The sequence below is a fragment of the Mastacembelus armatus genome, chromosome 23 (assembly GCF_900324485.2).
Source record: "Mastacembelus armatus chromosome 23, fMasArm1.2, whole genome shotgun sequence".
In the NCBI taxonomy this organism is placed as follows: Eukaryota; Metazoa; Chordata; class Actinopteri; order Synbranchiformes; family Mastacembelidae; genus Mastacembelus; species Mastacembelus armatus.
The window spans coordinates 6,781,582-6,803,257 of NC_046655.1; the positions used below are offsets into that span (position 1 = coordinate 6,781,582).

General features: G+C 42.2%; 1 protein-coding gene across 2 annotated transcripts; it reads right to left on the reverse strand.

The window, feature by feature from the left end:
* Positions 1–12,483: 12,483 nt before the first annotated feature.
* Positions 12,484–21,331, reverse strand: LOC113142230 (DENN domain-containing protein 2A-like). 2 transcript variants are annotated; one of them, XM_026327141.1, is made up of 20 exons: positions 21,046–21,331; positions 20,024–20,095; positions 18,211–19,335; positions 17,990–18,081; positions 17,806–17,900; positions 17,500–17,709; positions 17,246–17,339; positions 17,110–17,154; positions 16,801–17,012; positions 16,362–16,471; positions 16,014–16,083; positions 15,444–15,521; positions 15,212–15,352; positions 14,704–14,852; positions 13,937–14,114; positions 13,778–13,819; positions 13,565–13,673; positions 13,166–13,435; positions 13,004–13,090; positions 12,484–12,914 (listed from the first exon to the last, which is right to left on the reverse strand). In XM_026327141.1, exons 2-20 carry the CDS (start codon positions 20,080–20,082, stop codon positions 12,883–12,885), a joined length of 3,198 nt encoding a protein of 1,065 aa, XP_026182926.1. In that variant the 5' UTR covers positions 20,083–20,095; positions 21,046–21,331; the 3' UTR covers positions 12,484–12,882. The 2 variants fall into 2 exon arrangements, with proteins under 2 accessions (XP_026182926.1, XP_026182925.1); XM_026327140.1 differs by having other exon boundaries at positions 17,110–17,160.
* Positions 21,332–21,676: the final 345 nt, after the last annotated feature.

Here is a 21,676-nt window from a genome sequence, read left to right on the forward strand (position 1 = left end):
TCATGCTATACGGCCTGTCAAAATTCAACAAAAGCCTGATCTGTCTTATCTCTGTTTAGTGTATATGCTGAAAACCCACAGATTTGGGTGGTTCTATGTTGTTTTGTGTGTGTTGAGTGGATTATAATGGGTTATCTCACAGGGAGCCATTGGCCTATTCTCTTTTGCCCCAAACTCCAAAACAACACTCAAGCCCACTTGAGAGTACTCTGGGCTTGGATGAGCTTTACCTCTGGCACAGAATCATCAGCACAAGAATCTGGCTGCCCTCCAAAGACAATATTTGTCAGAGTAGCCTTGTTTCAAACCTTTACTTTTATTACATTCTGCAGCCTACTTTTTTAGCATCAGACATGGGGTTTCAGATTCAACCTTCCAGTGAAAAAGCCTTTCATGTTTTTAATCACTCTAAAAATGTTCAAAGGATCCAGTGTTTTTAATCAGTCTGAACAGCTGCACACAGAGAGAAAAAACATGAATTAATTTTTCATCTGCATCATATGGTTCAAATCATTTTCTCTCAGGATTCTTTGAGACTTTGACTTGAAGACCCATCCATTTGTATGTCAGCCCAGTGAAAAGGAAAGATGTAAGCAATCTGGATTTGAGAGCAATTATAGGCCACACTGGAAAAATTAACATCTCACCCAGTTTTAAATTCTTACTTTTCTGAAAAACATGCCAGCTGAATGGGGGGGGGGTTGACTTCATTACAACTCCAGATTTGAGGATGCTGTGAAATATATAATATATTTTGCACTGCATTCATTGAGTGAAAAATCAAAAGTGACAAAGTCTAACCTCCCCCCCTCCTCTCCCCTGACCCCTGCTGTTTTTTGGTTGCACAGATATTTGGCTGGTGGAAAGTGTTTGGCTCCCGTTCAATAGAGTGTTTTTACTGAAAGCTTGATAGACCCAAATGTGCCCTGTGTTTAGAGCTGTCAGCTTCCTGCACCTGCAGGCTCGGCATATGGCCGAAGTCTGGACCCCTTGTAATAAGTCAGTTGCAATATTGCACAAAAAAAAGCAAGCTTCCCCGAAAGCGTGTGTGTGTGTGTGTGTGTGTGTGTGTGTGTGCATGCGTGTGTGTGTGTGTGTGCATGTGTTTGTGTGATCTTGAAAGAGAGGCTTTTTCATTTCCCTGCTCTTCAGGCTGCACTGAAACCACTTGACTCAATTGAATATGTCATTTCAAGAGTCTCACCACAAATTTCAATAAGAATTTTAGTTGTTAGCTTTTCTTCCAGTGTCACCGACATTCTCTTGAAAATTAAAAAAGCTTAAGATTATCGATAAAACTGTAATCAGCCTCTTGTTTTTCATTAATTTTGTTTTTGTAGCCATCTTCACTGATGAAGATTGTTAAAATTGATTATTTCTTTTCAGCAAGAACATCAAGCCACTTTGAAGATCAAAGTATCTGAGTGCATACCCTCACGTTTCAGTGTTTGGTGCCAGCTCCTTCCTTTTAGCTGCAGCCTGTACACTGTGCATGGCAAGCGGCCACGGCTCAGGTTCTCCATCATAAAGCAGCGGAAACCCTTTCTGTCCATTGTTTGAAAGCCCCCCTGATGGCACAGCAACCACAGTTCTCAGCAGTGCAGATTTGCAAATGTTCTGTGTAACGTTAATAGAAAATAAGTGCCGGGGTCTCCCTCGAAAGACTTTCCAGCATATGATTGCCAGGGAGCCATTCATTTTAAAGTCGGTGGTGTATTAGTGCTGTTATATAGTGTTTTGACTGTAACTATCCCAGCATTTACTCTAAATATACACACAGCATTCTTCTTCTGCCCAACCGTATCTTTAAGGAACAGTTAAGTAATTACTGGAGATTTTAAAATAAACACATCCGGTGCACAGACTCAGTTTTGTTAACAGGACGACGGTTACCACCCTTTCACGGTGTACATCCAGAGCTGTATTCCACTTGAGTCAATGCCCGGAGAACATGACACATGAGCTCTCATGAGGTGGAGAGCTGCACAGGGTTTCTGTCCTATATCTCAGTGTCCTTCATATTTCACACTGTCAGAGTTAAGAAGCTTTTTATTTTTAAGGCTTCTCAGCTGCTCAGGCAGCCTGGCATGCATGGTATGTGACCGCAGTGCTGTACATTAAATTTGGCCCCTGAATACCCTTCCACTTCGACTCTTCCTGCCCCCCTTTAGGACTTTAGTAAAAACAGAAGGAAGGAAATGCTATAGATGTCCTAAATCTCTTGGAGGGAATGCCTGCATCAGAATATACCAGTGGAAAGTCTGTAAATATGCAGTGAAGTTCATTTGCAGTTAACATGTGTTGGTTTGATCAATGCAAAAATCACCCCCATCATCCCCCCAGCTACAGAAGGTTAAACTACATTTATGATTTCATGTAGCAGATCTGCTAAAAAGGGGGATTTTCATGGCCTTTTTCTTCAGTCAGCGTGGTCTATAAATTTACTTGTCTTGGTATTCAACCTGGCATCCACCGCACTCAGCTATCATCAAGGCCAATCCCCACAGTCTGGCACCAGTCTGCATTATTACCGCAACATCCTGTCCTCTCTTCACAAAGAATGCTTGTTTTGGCATACTTTTGGATGTGCTCTCCATTAGAGGCTTTAACTCGCTCAGTCGCTGCATTATCTGCACTCATCGATGACGGGGCCCCAGGTTACACCGCCTGATGTAGAGCAGGACACCTGACTCTACCTGTTTGAAATACCAATGAGACATAGATGAAGCTCACACACAGACACACAGACACACACACACACACACACACACACACACACACACAGATTCTTATAAAATGATGACAATTAATCACCCTAAAGTGATTTATTGCCAATTTTGTATTTCTGTTAATTTGCCTAGTTGCTAATTGAAGGAATAGTTTTTAATTAAATTGATTTTCGGGGAATAAACTTGGCATCGTGCTGAGAATGAGATGAGAAGCCCACTGTGGCCACGTCACAGCATCACTCTGTGATAAAATCAACAAATGAAAGAAGCCAAACAAGCAGCTGCAGGCGACAAAAAGCTCATGGTGCATCTGCAGCATCATGGTCTGTAGAGGAGCACCAGCATCAGGAGTGACCAACCCTGCTCCTCGAGGGCCAGTGCTCTGTTTGTGTTCCAACTATCCCCACCTTATCGTTTACTGATTACCTGGATCAGGTGTGTTCAGCCAATCGGAAGGTGGAGGAGTTGGAAAACAAGCAGGACAGTGGCCCTCAAGGAGCCTGGGTGGGCATTGTGGACTAGACAGGTCTATTTGTACTAAATGTTTATATTTACTGGCCCATTGTCAGTGTCAGAGCCCAGGCCTACAAGGTAAGGATCAGAACAAAAACACACAACAGTATATTCAAATGTAATGGGTAAATTAGCACAACCCTGGGAAAAAAATTGGTGTATCAATCTTAATTAATCCCCACCCGGTTAATATGCTAAATGTTTTAAATCAAACACGCCCAAGATGCTGTGTGACTACAGGTGCATGCTGGGTGCTAAGTGCTAAAATCTAATTGCTAACACCTTCAGTGAGCGAGCACCATCTTTCTGTTGCCTTTCACTGCAAAGTGTGTATGGCCTGTTGTTTAATGCTTTGAGAATGAATTAGCCCAGAAGGTAAAAGCAGAGCAGACAGTGGGACAGGTGAGTGAACAACACATTTTCAAAGAGTGGAGTGTGTCTTTTAAATTTAAAATGAAAACTGCTACATTAAATTGTAATGTAGTACATGTTTGCATATTTAATTTAACTGCTTCTTGAGTAATAATGTCTTTTATTTGAGTGCAATCTCATGAAGATGTGTTAGAGCCCCCTGTGAGAACTAGACCTCCCAGGTATTTCATCTCAAACACCTGCCTGGATCATGTTAATTTGAGCGTGTACCCTGTACGTCACAGTACATGGTGTTATCCAGCCAACTGTGATGGTAATGGTCTGTAGCTCCCCATGGAGCAAACTGTGTGTGTGTGTTTTTTTTTTTTTCTGTAAAGCTCTGGCTTCCTGTTAGGGTAAATGTTTCTTACTCTGCATAGACAGGGTGAATGTATTTTTTAAAATCTAAGTTGAAGCTTTGTGTTTGGAGACAAACTACCATAGCAGGTGATGATGAGTGGAGGCACGCTGCATTTGTACCATTCATACCACGAGTTCTGTTTTCTCTTGCTTTTATAACAAGCTGGTCCAGGGCCCAAACTCTTGGGAGCAATATAATCACAGTTTAATGAGCTGTATCAGGACCGGTGCCGAGAGCTGGGGGACTTAGAGAGTTCTTGATGAGGCTACAGGCCTTACCTGTTACCCCGAATGCTCTCTTAACTGAACATCTGGATTTAATGGCAGTAAAACACAATTTCTGTGGCAGTTTTTTTACATCTGTATTAGAACTGGCCAACCCAGCTCATTTGTATCAGCAAATTAGTTCCAAAAAAGTAAGGACCACAATGATTTCAATTGCTTCTATTAAATTCTGCAGTTCTCCAGCTGCTACACATACTGTACAACCAATGTCAGCAGTGGTATGTGAAGGGCACCCAAGCAGTAAAGCAGTATTTGTTGTTTATAAATTCCATTCTCGTGGCATTTTAATTCCCTCTAAAGAGCCTGTTTTTTATTAAGACATTTTTTTTTCCCTTCACATTATTTTCTTTTCATTAAGATGCCACTTTCCCCCCAGCATTCACTACATACTTGTTGCATTGCATGAGAATGAGTGGTTGAGAAATAAGTTTAGAGTCATGGTCACCAGCTCCAGGCACATACAGGCAGGAGTTGCCACTGGATATGTAGAAGAACCACGTAAGCATGTGGAGAACATTTTTTCTTTTTTCTTCTTTTCTTCAAGGTAAACACTCTCAAGTAGCTCCTCGAAGAGAAACGTCTTAGCACTTCAGTGGCAGATTACTGAATTGCCGGTAGTGGTGGTGGTGGTTGTGTGGTGAGGTGTTGAGCAAACGTGATATGTAGAATCACTGATATGACGGATTACACTGATAAAGTGCAAGTGATTTCTATTACAGCTGTGTCAATTTGGCCGCTTCGCTTGTCTCTGCCAGGCATGAGTTTGGGCATAAGAACTAGTTTGAGCATGAGACAGAAAAAAAAAATGCTGTAGGACTTTTAAAGTTGATGCCAGAGCACTGACAAGTTGACAAATTATATAGTTAAGTGGATTATAGGAGTTGTCTCATGTGTAGACCCATTGTGGAATCAAAGCAAATGCCAACACTGTGTTTAACTCTGTCTCAGTCTAAGTTGGTCGTTTTGTTGAGACTTGATGAGTAAATTCACATCTCTTCAGTGTGGTTTGCTGATAGGTTGTGAACAGCCAGGTGCTGGAGGTGGACATTTGATTTTAGTGCACGTCTTGTTCGTGAAAGAAGAGTAACTTTGCGATCTGGGACAGCTGTTTGTATTGAAGAACAGTAACTGTGAAAGGATGGGAAGTGGAAAAACTACGACTGGAAGATCGGTGTATTTTTCAGTTGTGGTCACATCAAAGTAAACCTGGAACTCTTTTAATGTAATGCCACACACAGGAATGCGAGGAGGATCTTAATTATACGAAACAGACGTTTGACTTATTGTCCGAGAGCTGAAACAACAGTCACTATTTTATTTCTCAGTTCAAAGTCAGGATTAATATCCAGCTCTCTCATTAAGGGCTGAGGCCAATCTTACTTTTCTGTCCATGCATGTTGGTCTTGCACACACTGTCTGAAATGCCTTGGTCTCCATAGCCAGGTTAGGATGTATTTTGGTTCCTTCTGGATGGAAACTGACTGGAAGGTGACCCTTCCCCAGAGGCACCTCTCTAAGAGACTGACAGCCAAGACGTATAAAAGGACAGAGTCTGTGTTTGTACAAGTGTTTCACATAGGACTAGTCCCAGACATATTTCTGAACGAGCAGACGGTTTTCGGAATCGCATACTGTGCTAGCGTACGGCCCAAACACAGGCCACCTGCTGCGGTTTTGGAGAGAGCCGAGTTTATCCCCTTGGTACAGTGGAGGCCATTCTGATTCAGACAGTTCAAGTGAGGACACCTTGGCCAGAGTCCTTTAGTCAATCAATCAGCTTGTTCAGTCTGAAGTTCAAAGTTGAAAAGATGTGGCCAGAGTGGTAACACCGCCTTCACAGCAGCAGCAGCAGAAAAGTCTTCCCAGATGCAGCATTAGAAAGGAAAAAGACTTTTGGTAAAGGTCATCAATCACGGTGTCTAAAAGAGAGAGAACCCCACCATGTCGACGTTTTTTGTCAATGGAAGCATTTTACTGTTTCATTATGTGCTGTCAGGAAAGAAAAGGTTCACCTTTTTCCAATAACACATATTTTATTCAGGGTTTATTGTAGCCAAATTGAACCACATGTCATTTAGAAGATTTCATTAAATGTCTTCAGTTTGCTCTTTGGCCAAATACAAGCCTATGAGCTAAGTGCAATTACACTGTACTTTCCTTTGCAGCATTTTTCCCTCCCCATCCAGACAGTTTTGCACATATCTGTGCAGTGGAACATCCTGGGGAGAGAATTAGCTGAAACCTCTGCTCTCAGCCTCCCCCTGTTGCATGGAGAGACTGGCCCGAGGTGGCTGCCAGCTACCAAACACACAACTGTGCTTGTCACTCCCAGGACACGGCACAGTCAGTGGCTTGGACGGTGCACAGATAAGATAACACACAGCCCAGCCACTTCCCCTTTTCCCACATTTATCAAAACAAGGCCCAGCTACCTCATGTGAACTGTACGTACAGTATGTCTGCTGCGATGTCTCTCATCAGGCAGAGATGGTGGCATGTGTTCCCTGTCAAAAAAGAGCAAACAAAACGTGAGCGACCACCTTAAAGTCTGTGCACTGTGTGATTTAAATAGAATAGAAGAGTTTTAGCTGGGGAGGAATTTGTCAAATGTAGCTTAAGCCATCATCTATACAATTTTAATGTGATCATAGCAGTTTTACAGTAATTCTGTGACAAGTGTTGACCTAAATCAGAAAGTACAAGAACCACGCGAAGTCATGAAGCAATTACCACCTTATTCAACAACATGAATGCATCTGTGGAATCGCACACTGGAGCTCCAGATAAGTGAAATAGTTTCCTCTGCTGTCCAAATTACCTCTTGGTCAAAAGTTGGTGTAGTCTCCTGATCTGTTGCACTGCCCTTAATAAAGAACAGCTTACACTCGTGCGTCCTGAGATCCTGTGCACATACACACACGCACACACTCTTACACACACCTCCTCTTTATTACTACACACTCAAATGTATTTGCCATGTGCTCAGGCTCTACTTGCCAAGCTTTTACTGTTCCACCGTCTCTCTTTTGTAGGATCTCGTAACATCATATAAAGTGAATCCATGTTTCCTACAGTGTATTTTATAATAATAATGCATTTTCAGCATTTGAAGTGTCAGTCTGAATCAAGTGCATCACTTTTGGGGAGTAAAAACCTATTCTTTGACCAACAGTAACTGATTCAACACCATGTGCAAGCCGCACCAGCAGAGAAATAATCTTTTCCAGGACTTTCCAGATGAATGCCGGTTAAAAACCTGCAGGAGCGCAAATCACTGTGAAGACCGGTTGAAGTGGAAAATGAAGAGGACCAAAATAAAACAGAAGCATGTTTTTTTTTTTTTTTTCTTCATCCCAGCATGTTTTCTATTAGTGTCATCATAAGTGGAAAGCAGCAGGGGCCAGAGTATTATAGTAACGATACAACATTTGGAGAGATGCAATATACTGCTTATCTTCAGAGACTTGATAGGGGTCTGGCGGCATGTATGAGGACGTATGGAAAGTTTCAAGGTTGATTGGACAAAACGTATTACCCTCCTAACACAGTCAGTCAGATACTGTTAATTGTTGGCCTTTTTCCTGCTGAATATTATGTAAAATCATAGTAAAAAAAAAAAAGAAGATTTAAAGTATAGAGTAGTGAAAGAGAGCAAAATTAAAAGTCCTATCTGAGTGGAGATGTAGATCATCCCGGACACACACAGACTGCGGCTAAAAGCCCTCATGTGACAGCAATAGAGGAAAATAAACATGGCCACCAAGAGATAAGCATTTCTAATCCCTGGGAATAAATACACAGGGTGATGAATGCCTGAGTGACATCTTAGAGACAGAGCCTATTTGTTTGGACGTACTTCCTCATGGCAACATTACTCAAGGCAGTTTTCTCTGTCTGCAAAAAGCATCACTCTCTCAACACACTCAGCATGTGCTGCATGCCTGCACATTAGGTTTTTTTTTAATGCTCTTAATTACTGTCGTTAACGGCTACCCAAAAGATGAAATTAAAGTCAACAGACGACCACAAGTGGCACAATAATACCTGATTTCTTAGGTTACTATGAAAATCACTAGTTTACTCTTCATGAAGATGGAGCTATGTCACGCTGACCTCTGTCAACAAGTGGGCCGGGCCAGTCGGCACCACATGTATGAGTGGATCATCCAGATTACAGGAAAGAGGAATAATACTAAATTCCTGGGGAAACAATTGACATCTCATCATCCGCTGCTGTACTTAAAGTTAAGATTCATATTAACAGGTGAGATTAACTTGTTAACCAGCTATGTTAAGATTGGGAACATGTAAACATCATGTCACTGTATCTAATATAGAGAGAACAGGGATTTTCCTATTTCATGATGCGACCACTTTCTAGAGCTGCTGTAGTTGAAATCCCCAAAGGAAACATTTGTATCTGCTTCATTGTGCATAAGACTTAATAAGACATTTTAGATTTGCAAGACACACACAACGCCAGCATGTACAAACCACATGAAGAGAGATGAGTCTATGGCCCTGTGAGACTTAGAGACCAGACCACCCTGGAACTAGTCTGACAAAGACTCCCCTACGACTGGTCTGTGTGTGTCTGAGTGAGCCTGTCTGGAGTCCACTCCTTAGGCTCCAGACAGGCTCCTCTCTATGCCCAATACAGACACGAGGTCAGATGATGTAAGGTGAGATAGGACAATGAAAGAAAAATGAGTGTGGGACTCTTTAAAAGGTGCTTTGAGATGAGTGAGAGACAAAGACAGACAAAGAGAGAGAAGGATTTTAACCATTGTCATGAGATGCCATGACTAATAGTGGTGTAATAGTGGTTTGGATAAACTTGGACACATACAGCAGACCACATGCAGACAGGCCTCACTGACACACCCTCAGGCCTGGAAATCTGTGTGTGTGGCCTGAGCTTCCCTGACCCCCCACTCTCTCTCTCTCTCTCTCTCTCTCTATCTCTCTCTCTCTCACACACACACACTCCCTCTCTTTTTCTCTCTTTATTTCTGTCTCCTTTTAAAATGTGATATTAAAAGGATGCCCATGAAAAAGAGTCAAAATCAAAACCCACAGTGATTTTGCCCTCCTCAAAAACTACCTTTATTTTGTTAGTCCAGCACCCTCTGCTCAGCATCCCCCTGTCTTTTGCCCTCCTTTCATTTCCTCCACCCACCCTCATAGCTTCTGGTCTGCATCCACAGTTTTAAGGCTTTGGTGTAACATGGCTTAGCAGCAGGCTCCTAATGTTTTCTTTTCTCTTCTCCATATTTTATCCTGCTTCAGTTCTCCTCCTGTCAAATTTACCTCTTCTCTCCTCCTTCCCACCTCTCCTCCCTTTTCTCCTCCTGCCTCGTTGTTATGTTCTCCATATGCTTCGATGGCCCCTCCTCTAAAAAGGGGAAATGATTCAGGCTGCTGGCATGTATGGCAGGGCTGCAGCTGGACACTGCACCTGCAGCTCAGAAAAACAAGCAGACGAGTGCATGTTCGGAAACCTCTCAGCGCGCGTGTACCGCACATGTGCATGCATTTTTGCGTGTGCACTCAAGCATTTTTCTTCCCCCCACAGATCAAACTCCCACTCGTCTCTGTACCCTTCCCTTCTATTTCCCTCCTCTTCTACCTCCATGCTTTTTTTTTTTCTCCTTTAGTCCCACACTTCTGTTCTCACACAGGCACGTCAGGCAAATTAATCAGTGTAAGAAGCAGTTTAGAGGAGTGCCGGGCACAAAAGGACCCTTAGATACCATATTTGTATTGTGATGACAAAAACACCCGAGGCACACTGGCACAAAATTGCATATAGTACCTGGAAAGTAAAGCCTTCATGACCCCCAGCACATTCAGAGCTTCTTGATTGAGGGTTGCAGGAGAGAAGGTATTAAAAAGTCTAAAACAAAATGCCTGAAAATGACATTACAATTTTTCATTTTGATTGATGGCAAGTACAGTTTAGATGCCAAACCTCCCTGCCACCATAAATTACACCATAAATCACGCAATTAGCAGAGGCAACCTCGAGAGAGTTTCAATGCAAGTTTGTGAGCCTTGAATTTAGGTCAGCAAGTCCCTGGAGAGATTTTATAATTGAACTGATAGTTGGTTTTAATGGGTCATGATGTTTGTACAGTGTAACTTCATTTTCCACTAACAGGCTGCATGTGTACAATGCACCTTTGAATGTTGCAGCAGGTAGCTATTTGCAATGACCAGCATACTTTGGTATCACCATGTAGCATCTCTTAGAAGTGGAATCCAGTCAGGTGAACAGACAGACACCTGTGAAAGGCACTTTGCAGGGAAGGTTAGTGGCAGATAAGGTCGCTCTGTCTCCCTGGATGAAAACACAGGACATTTGTGTTTGCAGTGGCGAGAGAGCGTCCACAGAGAGGTTTGCTGTGGAAATACACCAGTGCAGGATGTAAGGCTCCGTGGGGGTCGACACCCGCTGACTGGCCTGAATAGAAACCATAATTACCTCCGCACTAACAAGCCAGTTGTGTTGAGCCGCAGCCAGGTGTTTAGCAGGAAACGGTATGTGACAATTTGGGTTTGGTGCACACCCATCTGCACACATACGCAAACGCACTCGGGCTCCAAGAACCCGAGTTAGTTGAGCAAACATGTCAACAACAGTCAGTGCTCCTTTCTCATCACGTTGCAGTCGTCTTCCTGAGACACCTCCTGTCCCACAGCGCCGCAGCTTTCCTACCTTGGGAGCCAGATAGGAAGCTGCAGTGGGATTTTCACACTGGTTTACTTGTCACAGCTTCACTGAACATGTGTGTTTCAGTGCAGTGGTTCCCACCCTGTTTTGTCAGATGAGCTCAGCAACCCACTTAACTACCCATTAGGTGTTTCATCCATTTATCACTTACATTTGAAATAGCAATTTATCCTTTTTTTTTTTTTTTCTTAGATGTTTAACCATTTATCACATACCGTTATCTAATGTTTATTTCAGCTGTTATCCATTTCTAGCCATTATTACTATTTATCCATTAGTTTTGCTTTTTATTCCGGTTGTTCGTAGCCGTCCAGCACATCAATTCCACTGTTATCCACTTTTAGCTTATTATAAAAACCATTTATTGCTTTTGGCTGTGCTCTAACCATTTACAAATACTTTTTTCAATTTCAGCTGTTTATCCATTAGTCTGGTGTTATGTTTATTCATTTTCCACCCTAATAACATCAGTTTTTTTATTTATACTGTAGCTTTCTATTTTTTCAGCTAAAATTCTTTGGTCCAGCACTTTGGGCAAACAGCTACTGTAATAATTGATCATTTAATTTATACAGTACTTCACGCACTCTCAGTTTAGATATACGTCTTTTTAATCAAGTGGTTTTTCACATTAGCTACTGCACAGATTTTTTTGTGCAGCCTGTGGCTGCTACAGAAGTTCATTTACCACCAGCTGGGAATGCTGGAATAGAGCGTTTGCAATGATTTTGTGTGTGTACAAAGCCTTTTATGTGTTTTTTACTCCGTCCATCTGTGTGTATGCATCATTTGCGTCAGCAGATGTGTTTGTGTGAAATCACCACTAAAAAGGTGACAGGGGTAGGTGTTGCACCTTACCCGAAGGGCCTTCAGGCTTGCACAGCAGGTGTGAATGAAGCGCACTATTCCTCAGACAATACACTACTCTCCTCTGCACTTGTGTTAGGTTTTCATGCTGACAAAAATGCGATTTTCTCTTTGTGGACTAGAAATCTGCTTTGTTTCTATGACTCAGAGATTAAAATAACAATGTCGCCACCAGCTCTGAACCAAAAGTCTTTGTAGTAAAAAGACCAAATAACTTGAAACATAGAAACACAGCACTGAATGGTTAGCAAATGGGTGGTATGTGGATTACTCACTGTGTAAAACTGGCACACAAATGCTGAGTGAACACAACTCCTTTGGCTTTGAGTTGCCTCTCAGCATTTTCCAGTGTGTAACAAAAACCATATTGTAAAACCATGGATATTGGATTTATTATGTATTTACCATAAAATAATGTGATCATTTATAATTTGCAGAAATAGATTTACAAAGTTTACAAAAATGACAACCAAACTCTAAACATGTAATGCAGTGATTATATGAGACCTGGACATTTGCTGGATGGAGAAAAGAAAAAAAAAAACAAAAAAAAAAAACATCAAGACAAAATCTTAACACTTTAAATAGCAAACAGAAAATATTTATTTACTTGTCAAAGTCAAACCACTTGTGATGTTGCCACTGGTATAAGTAAAAGAAAACTGAAGTATTAAAAAGCAGAGTCAAGATGATCTAATCTGAGGAAAATATACTACTGCCCCCTGTTGGATTTAGAAAGTCCCTTGACTGTTACAGGTCAATTTAGAGTGTATGCACAGGGTGACTACCAAACTGTAGCATATGAGGAACGAAATTTTCAATGTGTCAATGAGTGAAAATGTCACTCACTGACATAGATGACAAGCTGCTTTGAAAAAGCACTAAATCATCCTTCATATTGGGTTTCTGTGGCTCTTGAAGTCCTTTCTTGTTCCTGTGCTGCTTCTGCTTTACTTGGTCTCATTTTGTGCAGTTGTAGTTGTATTATTTCTTGGAAAGAAATTTCATTTTGTTTCCTAAAACAAAGGAAAAGAGTGGTTTAAGGTGAGAATGCACCTAATGTTGTAGTTTGACACCCTGGCTAATAGCTCAGAGACATACTTACCCAAGCCTTTGAGAAACCTGTTTACCCTTCGGTGTTCATTCTCATTGATCGAATCGAGATATTCCTGCACCCTCATTTCAAACAGACCTGAGGACAGAGAAGGAATCATGAACCACTGGATCAAATCCCTGTGAACCTGCACTAGCTGCTGCACCTCTGTACCTCTCAGAGCCTGTCTGTGGAGCTCTCTCTCCTGGATGAACCAGCCGAACATCTGGGTCTCCATGAAGGCCTCCAGGAAGCGACGCACAGTCTTAGATGGGGTCGCTTTACGAAATCCCCCCCGCTGGAAAAAGCAGGGGGCTGGGGAAGACGACGAGGAGGAGTAGCCATCCTCCCGCTCGCCAATGATGAAGAGTGGATAGTGGCCTACCAGCTCCACAAAGAAACGAACAAAGGCCTCAGACACAATTGTGCTAAGATGTCCAGGGTCTGAAAAGGAAGGAAGGAAGCAGACATGTAGCATATGTACAACAATCCCTCTGCAGGGTGCTGATGATCAAAGAGCTACATCTACATATATTTTCATAGTTTGTTATGACCTGTTTACTTATGTCTTACCACTGGGGGTGTCACCTCCTCTCTCATTTGCGAGCTCTCTTCTCCTCTCTAGAACGTTCTCCAGGGCTGACTGAAGCTTAGACGGGAGGATGGAGTCCTCATCATCTAACTACAAGGAAAAGGACCAGATAGGATATCACTTTAAAGGATGAAATAATTTCTTCCACATTTATACAGATCATGCAGAACCATCAGAAACACACAGAGTCCTACCTGTCTGAGAAATCGACTGTTCCCAAGATCCACAACCAGAACCTGCTCACAGGAATCCTAAATTATTATTTATATTATAAGCCCTTTTTGAATGAATGTATTTATGTGACAAATGTGGTCACATCTGAAAATAAACAGGAACCAGTGTTTTTCTCTGACCTCCTCCAGGGGCAGTTCACTGAGCTGTGGAAGGGAACTGGACAACAGGCCGACGATGAATGGAGTCGGGGTGCACACGATGTCGAGCATAGCTGAGGGCAGCACAGGGATGTAAGTGTGCTGCCACACAAAGGGGTAAAGCAGTGCCACGACTGCATGGCAGCACTGGGAGAGGGTACTGGGAGTGAGGACAGCAAGGTAAGGAAAACAGGAAGAGAGAGAAAAATGAAAAAAGAAGAGCAGATGTAAAAAAAAAGTAGAAGGTAAGAGAGGAAGCTGGGAGAAAGTGGAGCAGGTACAGTAGAACAGGGCCACTGAAAAAATAGTGCATTGCTCAATCTCACCACATGAGGGCAGCATAGTCTTAATAGTCTGAACACTGAATAGTCCCTGTAGTAACAGCATTTTTCAGAAAGCAAAACAAGGCTACATACTTCATTCATTTGCTTCATTCAACTTTGCATTCCTGTCCTTTACTACTGTGACTACTCTTTCTGAATCCCACTGGCTTCCTCCTGGAGAACAGAAAAATTGGCCCCAGCACAATAACCCGAACAAGCTGCCCCTAAAATATCTCTCTGGCATGTTCCCTGAATAAAACTGGGGTTGTCTTATATGTATTTAAAAATGTGGGACAAGACCACCCTGAAAACATCCCTGTTGTGTTTGTCTAATATCTGCATCCTCAATAATCACAGAAACAGGTGTTCAGGGCAACCTGGTTTTTTTAAGAGGTGTTTGCAAACCCTGCAGGGGGTCTGACCGACCTGAGTTTGTCAGCGGTGAAGATGACCCTTCGCTCCAGCAGCAGAGAGCCGAACACCCGGAGGAGCAGCCGCAGACTCAAACAGGAGAACAGACATTCAAAGTCCACGTGCTCCAGGCGGGAGTCAGAGGGTCGACAGAGCTCCATCAGCTGGGAAGTGGGATGGATAAGAATTAAAGTGTTTCACACACCAAGAGCCTTCCTTTTCTCCCCTTAATGTATTTCTTTTTATTGGTAATGGATTTTTTTTAGGTTTTTCAAGATCATTTCTTAACCTGAAAAATCTGAAAAAGGTCATTGGTGAAAAACTTACTCTAAATTAAAAAAAAACACCTAAATTTGTCCACCACAATATTTCAATTCACATTCTCCTCCCCCTAAAAATGATTACAGCTACCACAAGCACTAAAGTCACCTTATCACAGTAGAGAGCAACTTGAAACTCTAATGGAGTAATTCTGTGATCTAAATTTCAGCTGGTACTCCCGATGTCCCCCAGCGTCCCTCACCTCAGTGCCCGAGCCGGGGAGGAAAGTTTTGATGGTGATGGTTCTTCCTGGAGCTGGAAACTGAGCCTCCATAATGGCTCTCATGAAGGGCTGCACCAGAGCAGGAGACAGAGCCCTCCGCCTCTCCACCTCATCCAACACCTTTGGTACATGCAAACACACCCTTTACATGTGTGCTTATTTGCTTTTCTTTGAATAATATGATCACTGGGAAAAGGTTGGTGTGAATTACCTTGGAGAACAGGTTGAAACAGCCAAGATGACTGACAATACAGTAAACCTCTGGAAGACGTTTGCCTTTTCCACTGGGCTGAAAAGGGAGAAACTTATTTGTTGCTGCTTTTTGACTCAAAATCTTGACAAATTCAGTGTAGAAGGTTATCGGCATATGATAAAAAATTTACTATAAGTATAAAAATACCTTCCTTTTTTTTTTTTTTACATCCCTATGGAAAGTAATGTAATATCTTTGTTACAATATGAAAATATCCCAAAGCTTGAGTTAGAAAATCTCCTCACTCTATTTCTGGCTATACAAATCTTTACAAAATGAGAATTCATTCATCTATACTTCAACAGGCGAAATGAAAAATGCAAACACACAAAAATATGCTGTATCTACACACAGACACTCTTCCCAGTCTCACACACTTCCTCCCAGACTCTGAGATGGACTGTTTTCCCACAGGCGCTCTGACTATTTTGGCGTACTTATTTATTCAGCCGTCACTGCGGTATTTAGCCACTTCCTGTCCAGTAGCACCACACTCTGCTATTCATTATTGGATTCATTTTTATTTACCAGTAAACGCCGGCAGTATCCAAACCTCCTGCTCCCGTCCTCTCCAGTCAAAACAAAGGAGAACATCTCACTGTAAGGGACGAGCCACAGTTAATACATAAAAACAAACAGCAAATACACACAAACTGTAATAATGACATTTATTATTTTTGTGTTTATTCTTCTGGGAAATATTTTTACATCACCATTCATGTAAGTCATGGATCAAATGGTTAGTTTTCTAGTGGAAATAAAGAGTAAGTTTTCTGAGCTGCTAAAGGCCAAAATTATTTTGACCATTCATTTAAATTGAAATTATAAGGAAAAGCTTGATATAAGGCAGTTTGTAATCTAAATGTGTAACCTGACCTTGGGAAATTCTCAACTGGCTCCCAGTCTTTAGCATCAGGGAAACAGAACTGAGGAATGATCCTCAGCTGATCCTCCGTCTCCCTCATGAACTTGAAACTTCGCTCCAACTGCAAGACAACAACAGACCAAACTTCCACCTTTTTGTCTTTGTTTCCATCAATAAGCATGCATATGTGTCCTTCATTAACTGGAAGAAGTTTGCACGGTTTTAGGGACAAATTGAAGCTTGAAGTTTTGGATTATGGCAGGTTGTAATTTTGCTTCCATCTAAACATCTCATTTCTTTTCTTATTTCAGGTTTAAAAGATCTTAAACTTTTAAAGTTGAATTCCTGGATTTGTTCTGAATGAGACTTTTTCCTGCCGGCTGTACTTTAATTCTCAGCAAAATGACTATGGCCTATAAGCCATTAGGCCCTTCTTTCTCTGCTCCTGACCTTTGGGGGGAACTGCTGTGTGACCTCCGGCAGATAGTGGACACCAGCCTTTGACTTCTGCAGTGACACAACCAGGAAATACTCAAAGAGTTTGCGCTGGTGGACCTCCTGTTCCAGAGAGCTGTTTCTGGTGTTTGTACCATTGTAGTGGACCTGGGTCTGGCTCTGCTGGCTCAGGGCGGACTGGACGGACACAAGGCGCTGACGGTGAGCTGAGAGAGAGGAAAGTAACAGAGTATGGGTAAAACTGAAGATGTCTAAACATGTAAAAAAGGGGGGGGGGGGGCGTTCTGTGGTGCTCGTTCCTACCTTTTGCTCGTTCTTCAACTTCACTCTCAGAGTCACTGTTCTCATCTGTTACTATAAACAAAAGTCAAGTTTCTAAAGTCATCAGAAAATACATTAGAGGGGGGAAAGCTTCACTTCATTAAGATGGCAGCATCACCTCTTCCTGAGCTTGTCTCAGCGTAGTGATAGATCCTTCTTAGATGCTTCTTCCCAATCCGAGCCTCAAAGATGCTGTTTATCCTCAACACAACCTGTTGGAAAAACCCATGACTCAGTGTGAGAATATCTTATAACATATCAGTGAATTACAGCTGAATTTATTTTTAGTTTTTAGGTTTTAAGGTGAAACTTCTACTCTAGATAAGGGATTCTGCATGACGAAATATATGTACAGCTCAGAAATACACACACCGTTGGTATTCTACGGCAGGTGCGGCTGTAGGAATCGCCAGGAAGCCAGGCGGTGTGTTCAGGCCCTGTTGGGGTTGAGGGACGGCTGAGCTGGGGTGGAGAGGAAACACCTCCACTGCTGGCACCGTGGATCTGCTGGTTGGCTCTCCGCAGGTCCAGCAGCTTAAAGCTCTTACCTGAATTTTGCCTGAAGAAGCCAGGTCTCGAGGCCTGCATGCATAACAATCATTTCAGATATTTCCCTAATCATTTACCTCAGAAGTCTTGTCTATATAAAGGGTTATGTTGGGCTTATTCTGCAGGAACCTTTGTAGTATCTGCACCAGGAGAGGAGGGCAAAGACTGCTGGGAGCACTGACTCTCCAGCTCTATGTCCTCATATGGGTTCTCCTTGGACAAGTCTGCAGAAAGAACAAAAGACTGTGTGCATTTCATGTATTTTTAGCATTTTTTATTGTTTTTAAAATGATGTGTAATAGACATGTCTAACCCAGGATGTCTTCATAGTGATGTTCCTGGGACAGAGAGTGGGAGAAGAGAGGACTAGTTGGGCTTGTAAGGTCTTCAAACTCAAAGGACTTTCTGTCATGATGAACAGAACAGAATAAATTAGAATATATTACAAAAGTATATGTTAATTAACTCATCCTCAGATCTAATGTTGCTTTAGCTCTAGTTACTATATCTGGAAGGAACTGACTTTTCTGATACCTGTTGATGTTTTCTCTGACTCTGTCACCCTTGGGTCTCCAGTAAACACCAGAAGGAGGTTTTGATGAGTCTCGTGTGGAGATGGAGGGCAGTGGAGGGAGGTTCCTCTGCCCTCTCCCCTGCCTTTGATTCTTCTCCACTGGGAGCACAGCTGGATGCTGAAAGGTGCGCCTGGGTTTGGGGACTGGGTTGATGGGGGGCATCCCTGGCTCTGTGTACACATTCTCTTGGTGCGGCTTTCCTTCTCTGGCCCCAGAGGATCTCCCTGCACCGTTCTTAATGATCGCTTCAGAGTCTTTTTTGATCGCTTCTACCTGCCTGTCCTTCCTCTGCGGGCTGAAGTAGTTTCCAAGCTCTGGAAGGGTTTTCCCGTGGTTTTCCCCCATAGCCTCCAGCTTTTTAAAGAGCGTAAACACGGCTCTTTTCTCCTGGGTGGTTTGTTCTACTGCCGTCTTGTCATTGCTTTTCCTCAGAGTCCCACCCTGATGCTGCACCGTCACTGTGGGTGAACAAGGCCTTGAATCTCCAAGCTTTTCTACGTTCTCTTTCTCGTGGTCTTGCTTTTCTTTGTGAGCCACTCTTCTACAATCCTCCTCTCTTTGGGTTTCACTCGCCTTATTCTTCTTCAGTGTCCCTTTTAGCTGTTTCCCAGTTTCAACAGATGAACAAGGCCTTGAATCCCCAAGTTTTCCTACATTCTCTTTCCCAATATTTTCCTTTTCCATATGTGTCGTTCCCCTGCAACTATCTGTACTCAGCCCATCAGTAGTTTTACTGTTGCTTATTGCAAGGGAGTCTGTCCTTTTCTCATTAGTGCATTGGTTTGATGAACCTGAGGTAATGGGTGAATGAGTGGGTTCCTTCCCCTCCCAAAGAGAAATCCTGTCTTTAATGTTGCCTCCATTGGATTTGGGCAGCTTGTTGCCTACGAACAGTGTGTTGCTGTGAGGGTCAAAGGTCGGCCTCCTTTGCGCCATCATGGGTGAATCTCCCCTCTGGTTGCTCAGATTGTCTAACGAGGTGAAGGGGAGTTTTGGTACACCCTCTCCTCTTTGCCCAGCTCCCCTGTTTTTCACTGAAACAATATGGAAACCACTTCTCCCACTGAGACAGCCCTTCTTCAGCCTAAACACACAACGAAAAGCACTTCTGTTGAGTTTTACATTATTTGTTTCTGCCACTGCAATACAGACTCAACCAATTCAATTGTATGACAAAAATATTGCAATCATCTCCAGTTTTTTTGTAGATGAGGGTATTAAATAACATGCTTTTAAAAATCCATTCAAACATACACATTTGACATCTCATTGTCATTGTGCTATAGAAAATGCAAACCAGTGTTTTCCAGATTTCTTCAGGAAATCATAAATATATCAGTTGCCTTAATTCAACAGGGTAAAATGCAATAAAAATACTAGTTATCTTGAACTTCCCAATATGGTCACTGTCACTGCCAGTTAGGGGGGACACTCAATTTTTTTCTGGTGACAGTGGGAAAGTTCAGCCTGAGAGTAAATGCCAGAGGACAAGCCAATGTATGAGCATCTTCTTCTCATCGGCCTGGCTAAATAAACACATAGTTGGACTGAGGCCCATTTCATCAAACCGTTATGTTTTAATAAATAAACGGGAGGAAATGGGAAGCCCTAAAGTTCAAAGACCTTTACTGACTTCTCCTTAATGGACGTGATGAGTAAAGTGCAACCTAAGTCCTGTTAATTATTTCTCAGGCTTGGGAGGAATTTGAGAGGTATATCGTCCATTTTCTAAAAGGAGAATCCTTCACCAATAAACCTTTTGTGGTACAAACCTGTTGACAGTCGAGTTGATGCAATCTTGGCTTGTTTTCATTCTCTCAGCAGTCTCCATGATCACTGTACGCCTGAGAGGGGGGCAGAGAGGAGCATCTATAGTCAGTGCTTTCATTGATTACCTGCTTTTGTTGAGTGAAGCATTCAGAATTTGGATATCAACATTTTTGTAAAGATAATTTCCTGCTTGGCTCTAGGCCTTTCAGCAAGACAAATCTTTATTTAATTTAGAGCAGTTTTAACCTTAAAACAAATAAAGAAATCTGACCAGTCATATGATTAATTTTTTAAAAAAAAGGCATTTTCTAAGTGAGATGGAGTTGTCTAAATTTGACAATACAGTTACTTTGTTCAAGGCAAAAATCTTTCTCTTAGCAGATCAATATGAGATTAAAGTCCTCAGCAAAACCGACATGTTCGGTTGAGTATTCAGGGGCCAGCTGGGAAGAATCAAGGAAAGAGATGACAGACAGGGAACCGGGTGCAGTCATTAGGGAGCTCTTGTGTGATTGAATCACTCTTCTCTCTGCTGTTTTTCCTTTATCATACGGCTGTGTGATCTGTATTCTACTGCTTTGTTCTCACAGGACACCGACCTTTGACCCTCACAGAGACTAAAATGCTCTGCTCTCCTCTTTGTGACTCTCATATTTTCACATCTCTAAGGGCCATGTTTCAAAGTTCACTGGTCTCTGAGATAGTGCCTGGGTAATTTCCCAGATCTGGAGCTGGTGTCATCATTTGTTTACTTGATATGTTGTCCAGATGACAGTGCACACGAGCACAGGAACTCAATACATTAAAGCAGCAATAGCTGGGAAAAAAATGCCTCCAGATAAATAGTTACTGTGTGATGAGACAGTAAACCTTCTCGGGCTGCACATTGAAAAAAATATACTAAATAATATTATTTTTTTCTTCTGTAATCAGACAATGAAATCACATGAACAATTTTCAACATTCCATATTTTCAAATATGCAATATATCATCTATATAAACACATATATATGTATTTCTTACCTCCTTGTGTTGCACAGTTTCCATGGGTTGATGAGTGAAATGGGAGCATATTGACACAAAAGCTGCTATAATAGTATCCATTGGTATAACCGCCAAAGCACTGTGGTGTGCCGTATGTCCAGGTTTGACAGTCTGCACTAACCTTTCTGAGCTGATTCTCCAGGCTTGAAGGGATTTATCTAATGTTTAATTAAGTTAGAATAGAAACACCTCCAACTGCTGTGCACTTCTCTCCCTTTCTCTTCTCCAATCTTCAGCTTTCATTCACTCTTTCTCCGCATGCACCCTAAACACAACTTCCACCCTCCCTCCCTCACTCTCTCACTCTCTCTATCGGTGTGTGTTTCTTTCTCTCTTTATGAGTCCTTATCTGCTGGTGATCTCTCTCTAAACTGACATTATGGATAAGCTATGTCGAATGAATTCATGACTCTTAATGCTGAAACTACTTCTATCCCATAAAGTTTCCAAGTGACGCAAGACAGACGTCATCATATTACGCTGCTTCCCTCCAAATCTGAAGTTCATTGAAATTTACATCACAGCTGCTTCTGAGCTGCAGTTGCTCATACGTCTGTATCAACCCACTCATCTAGCCTCTTTGACCATGATACAGATTCCATCATGTGCT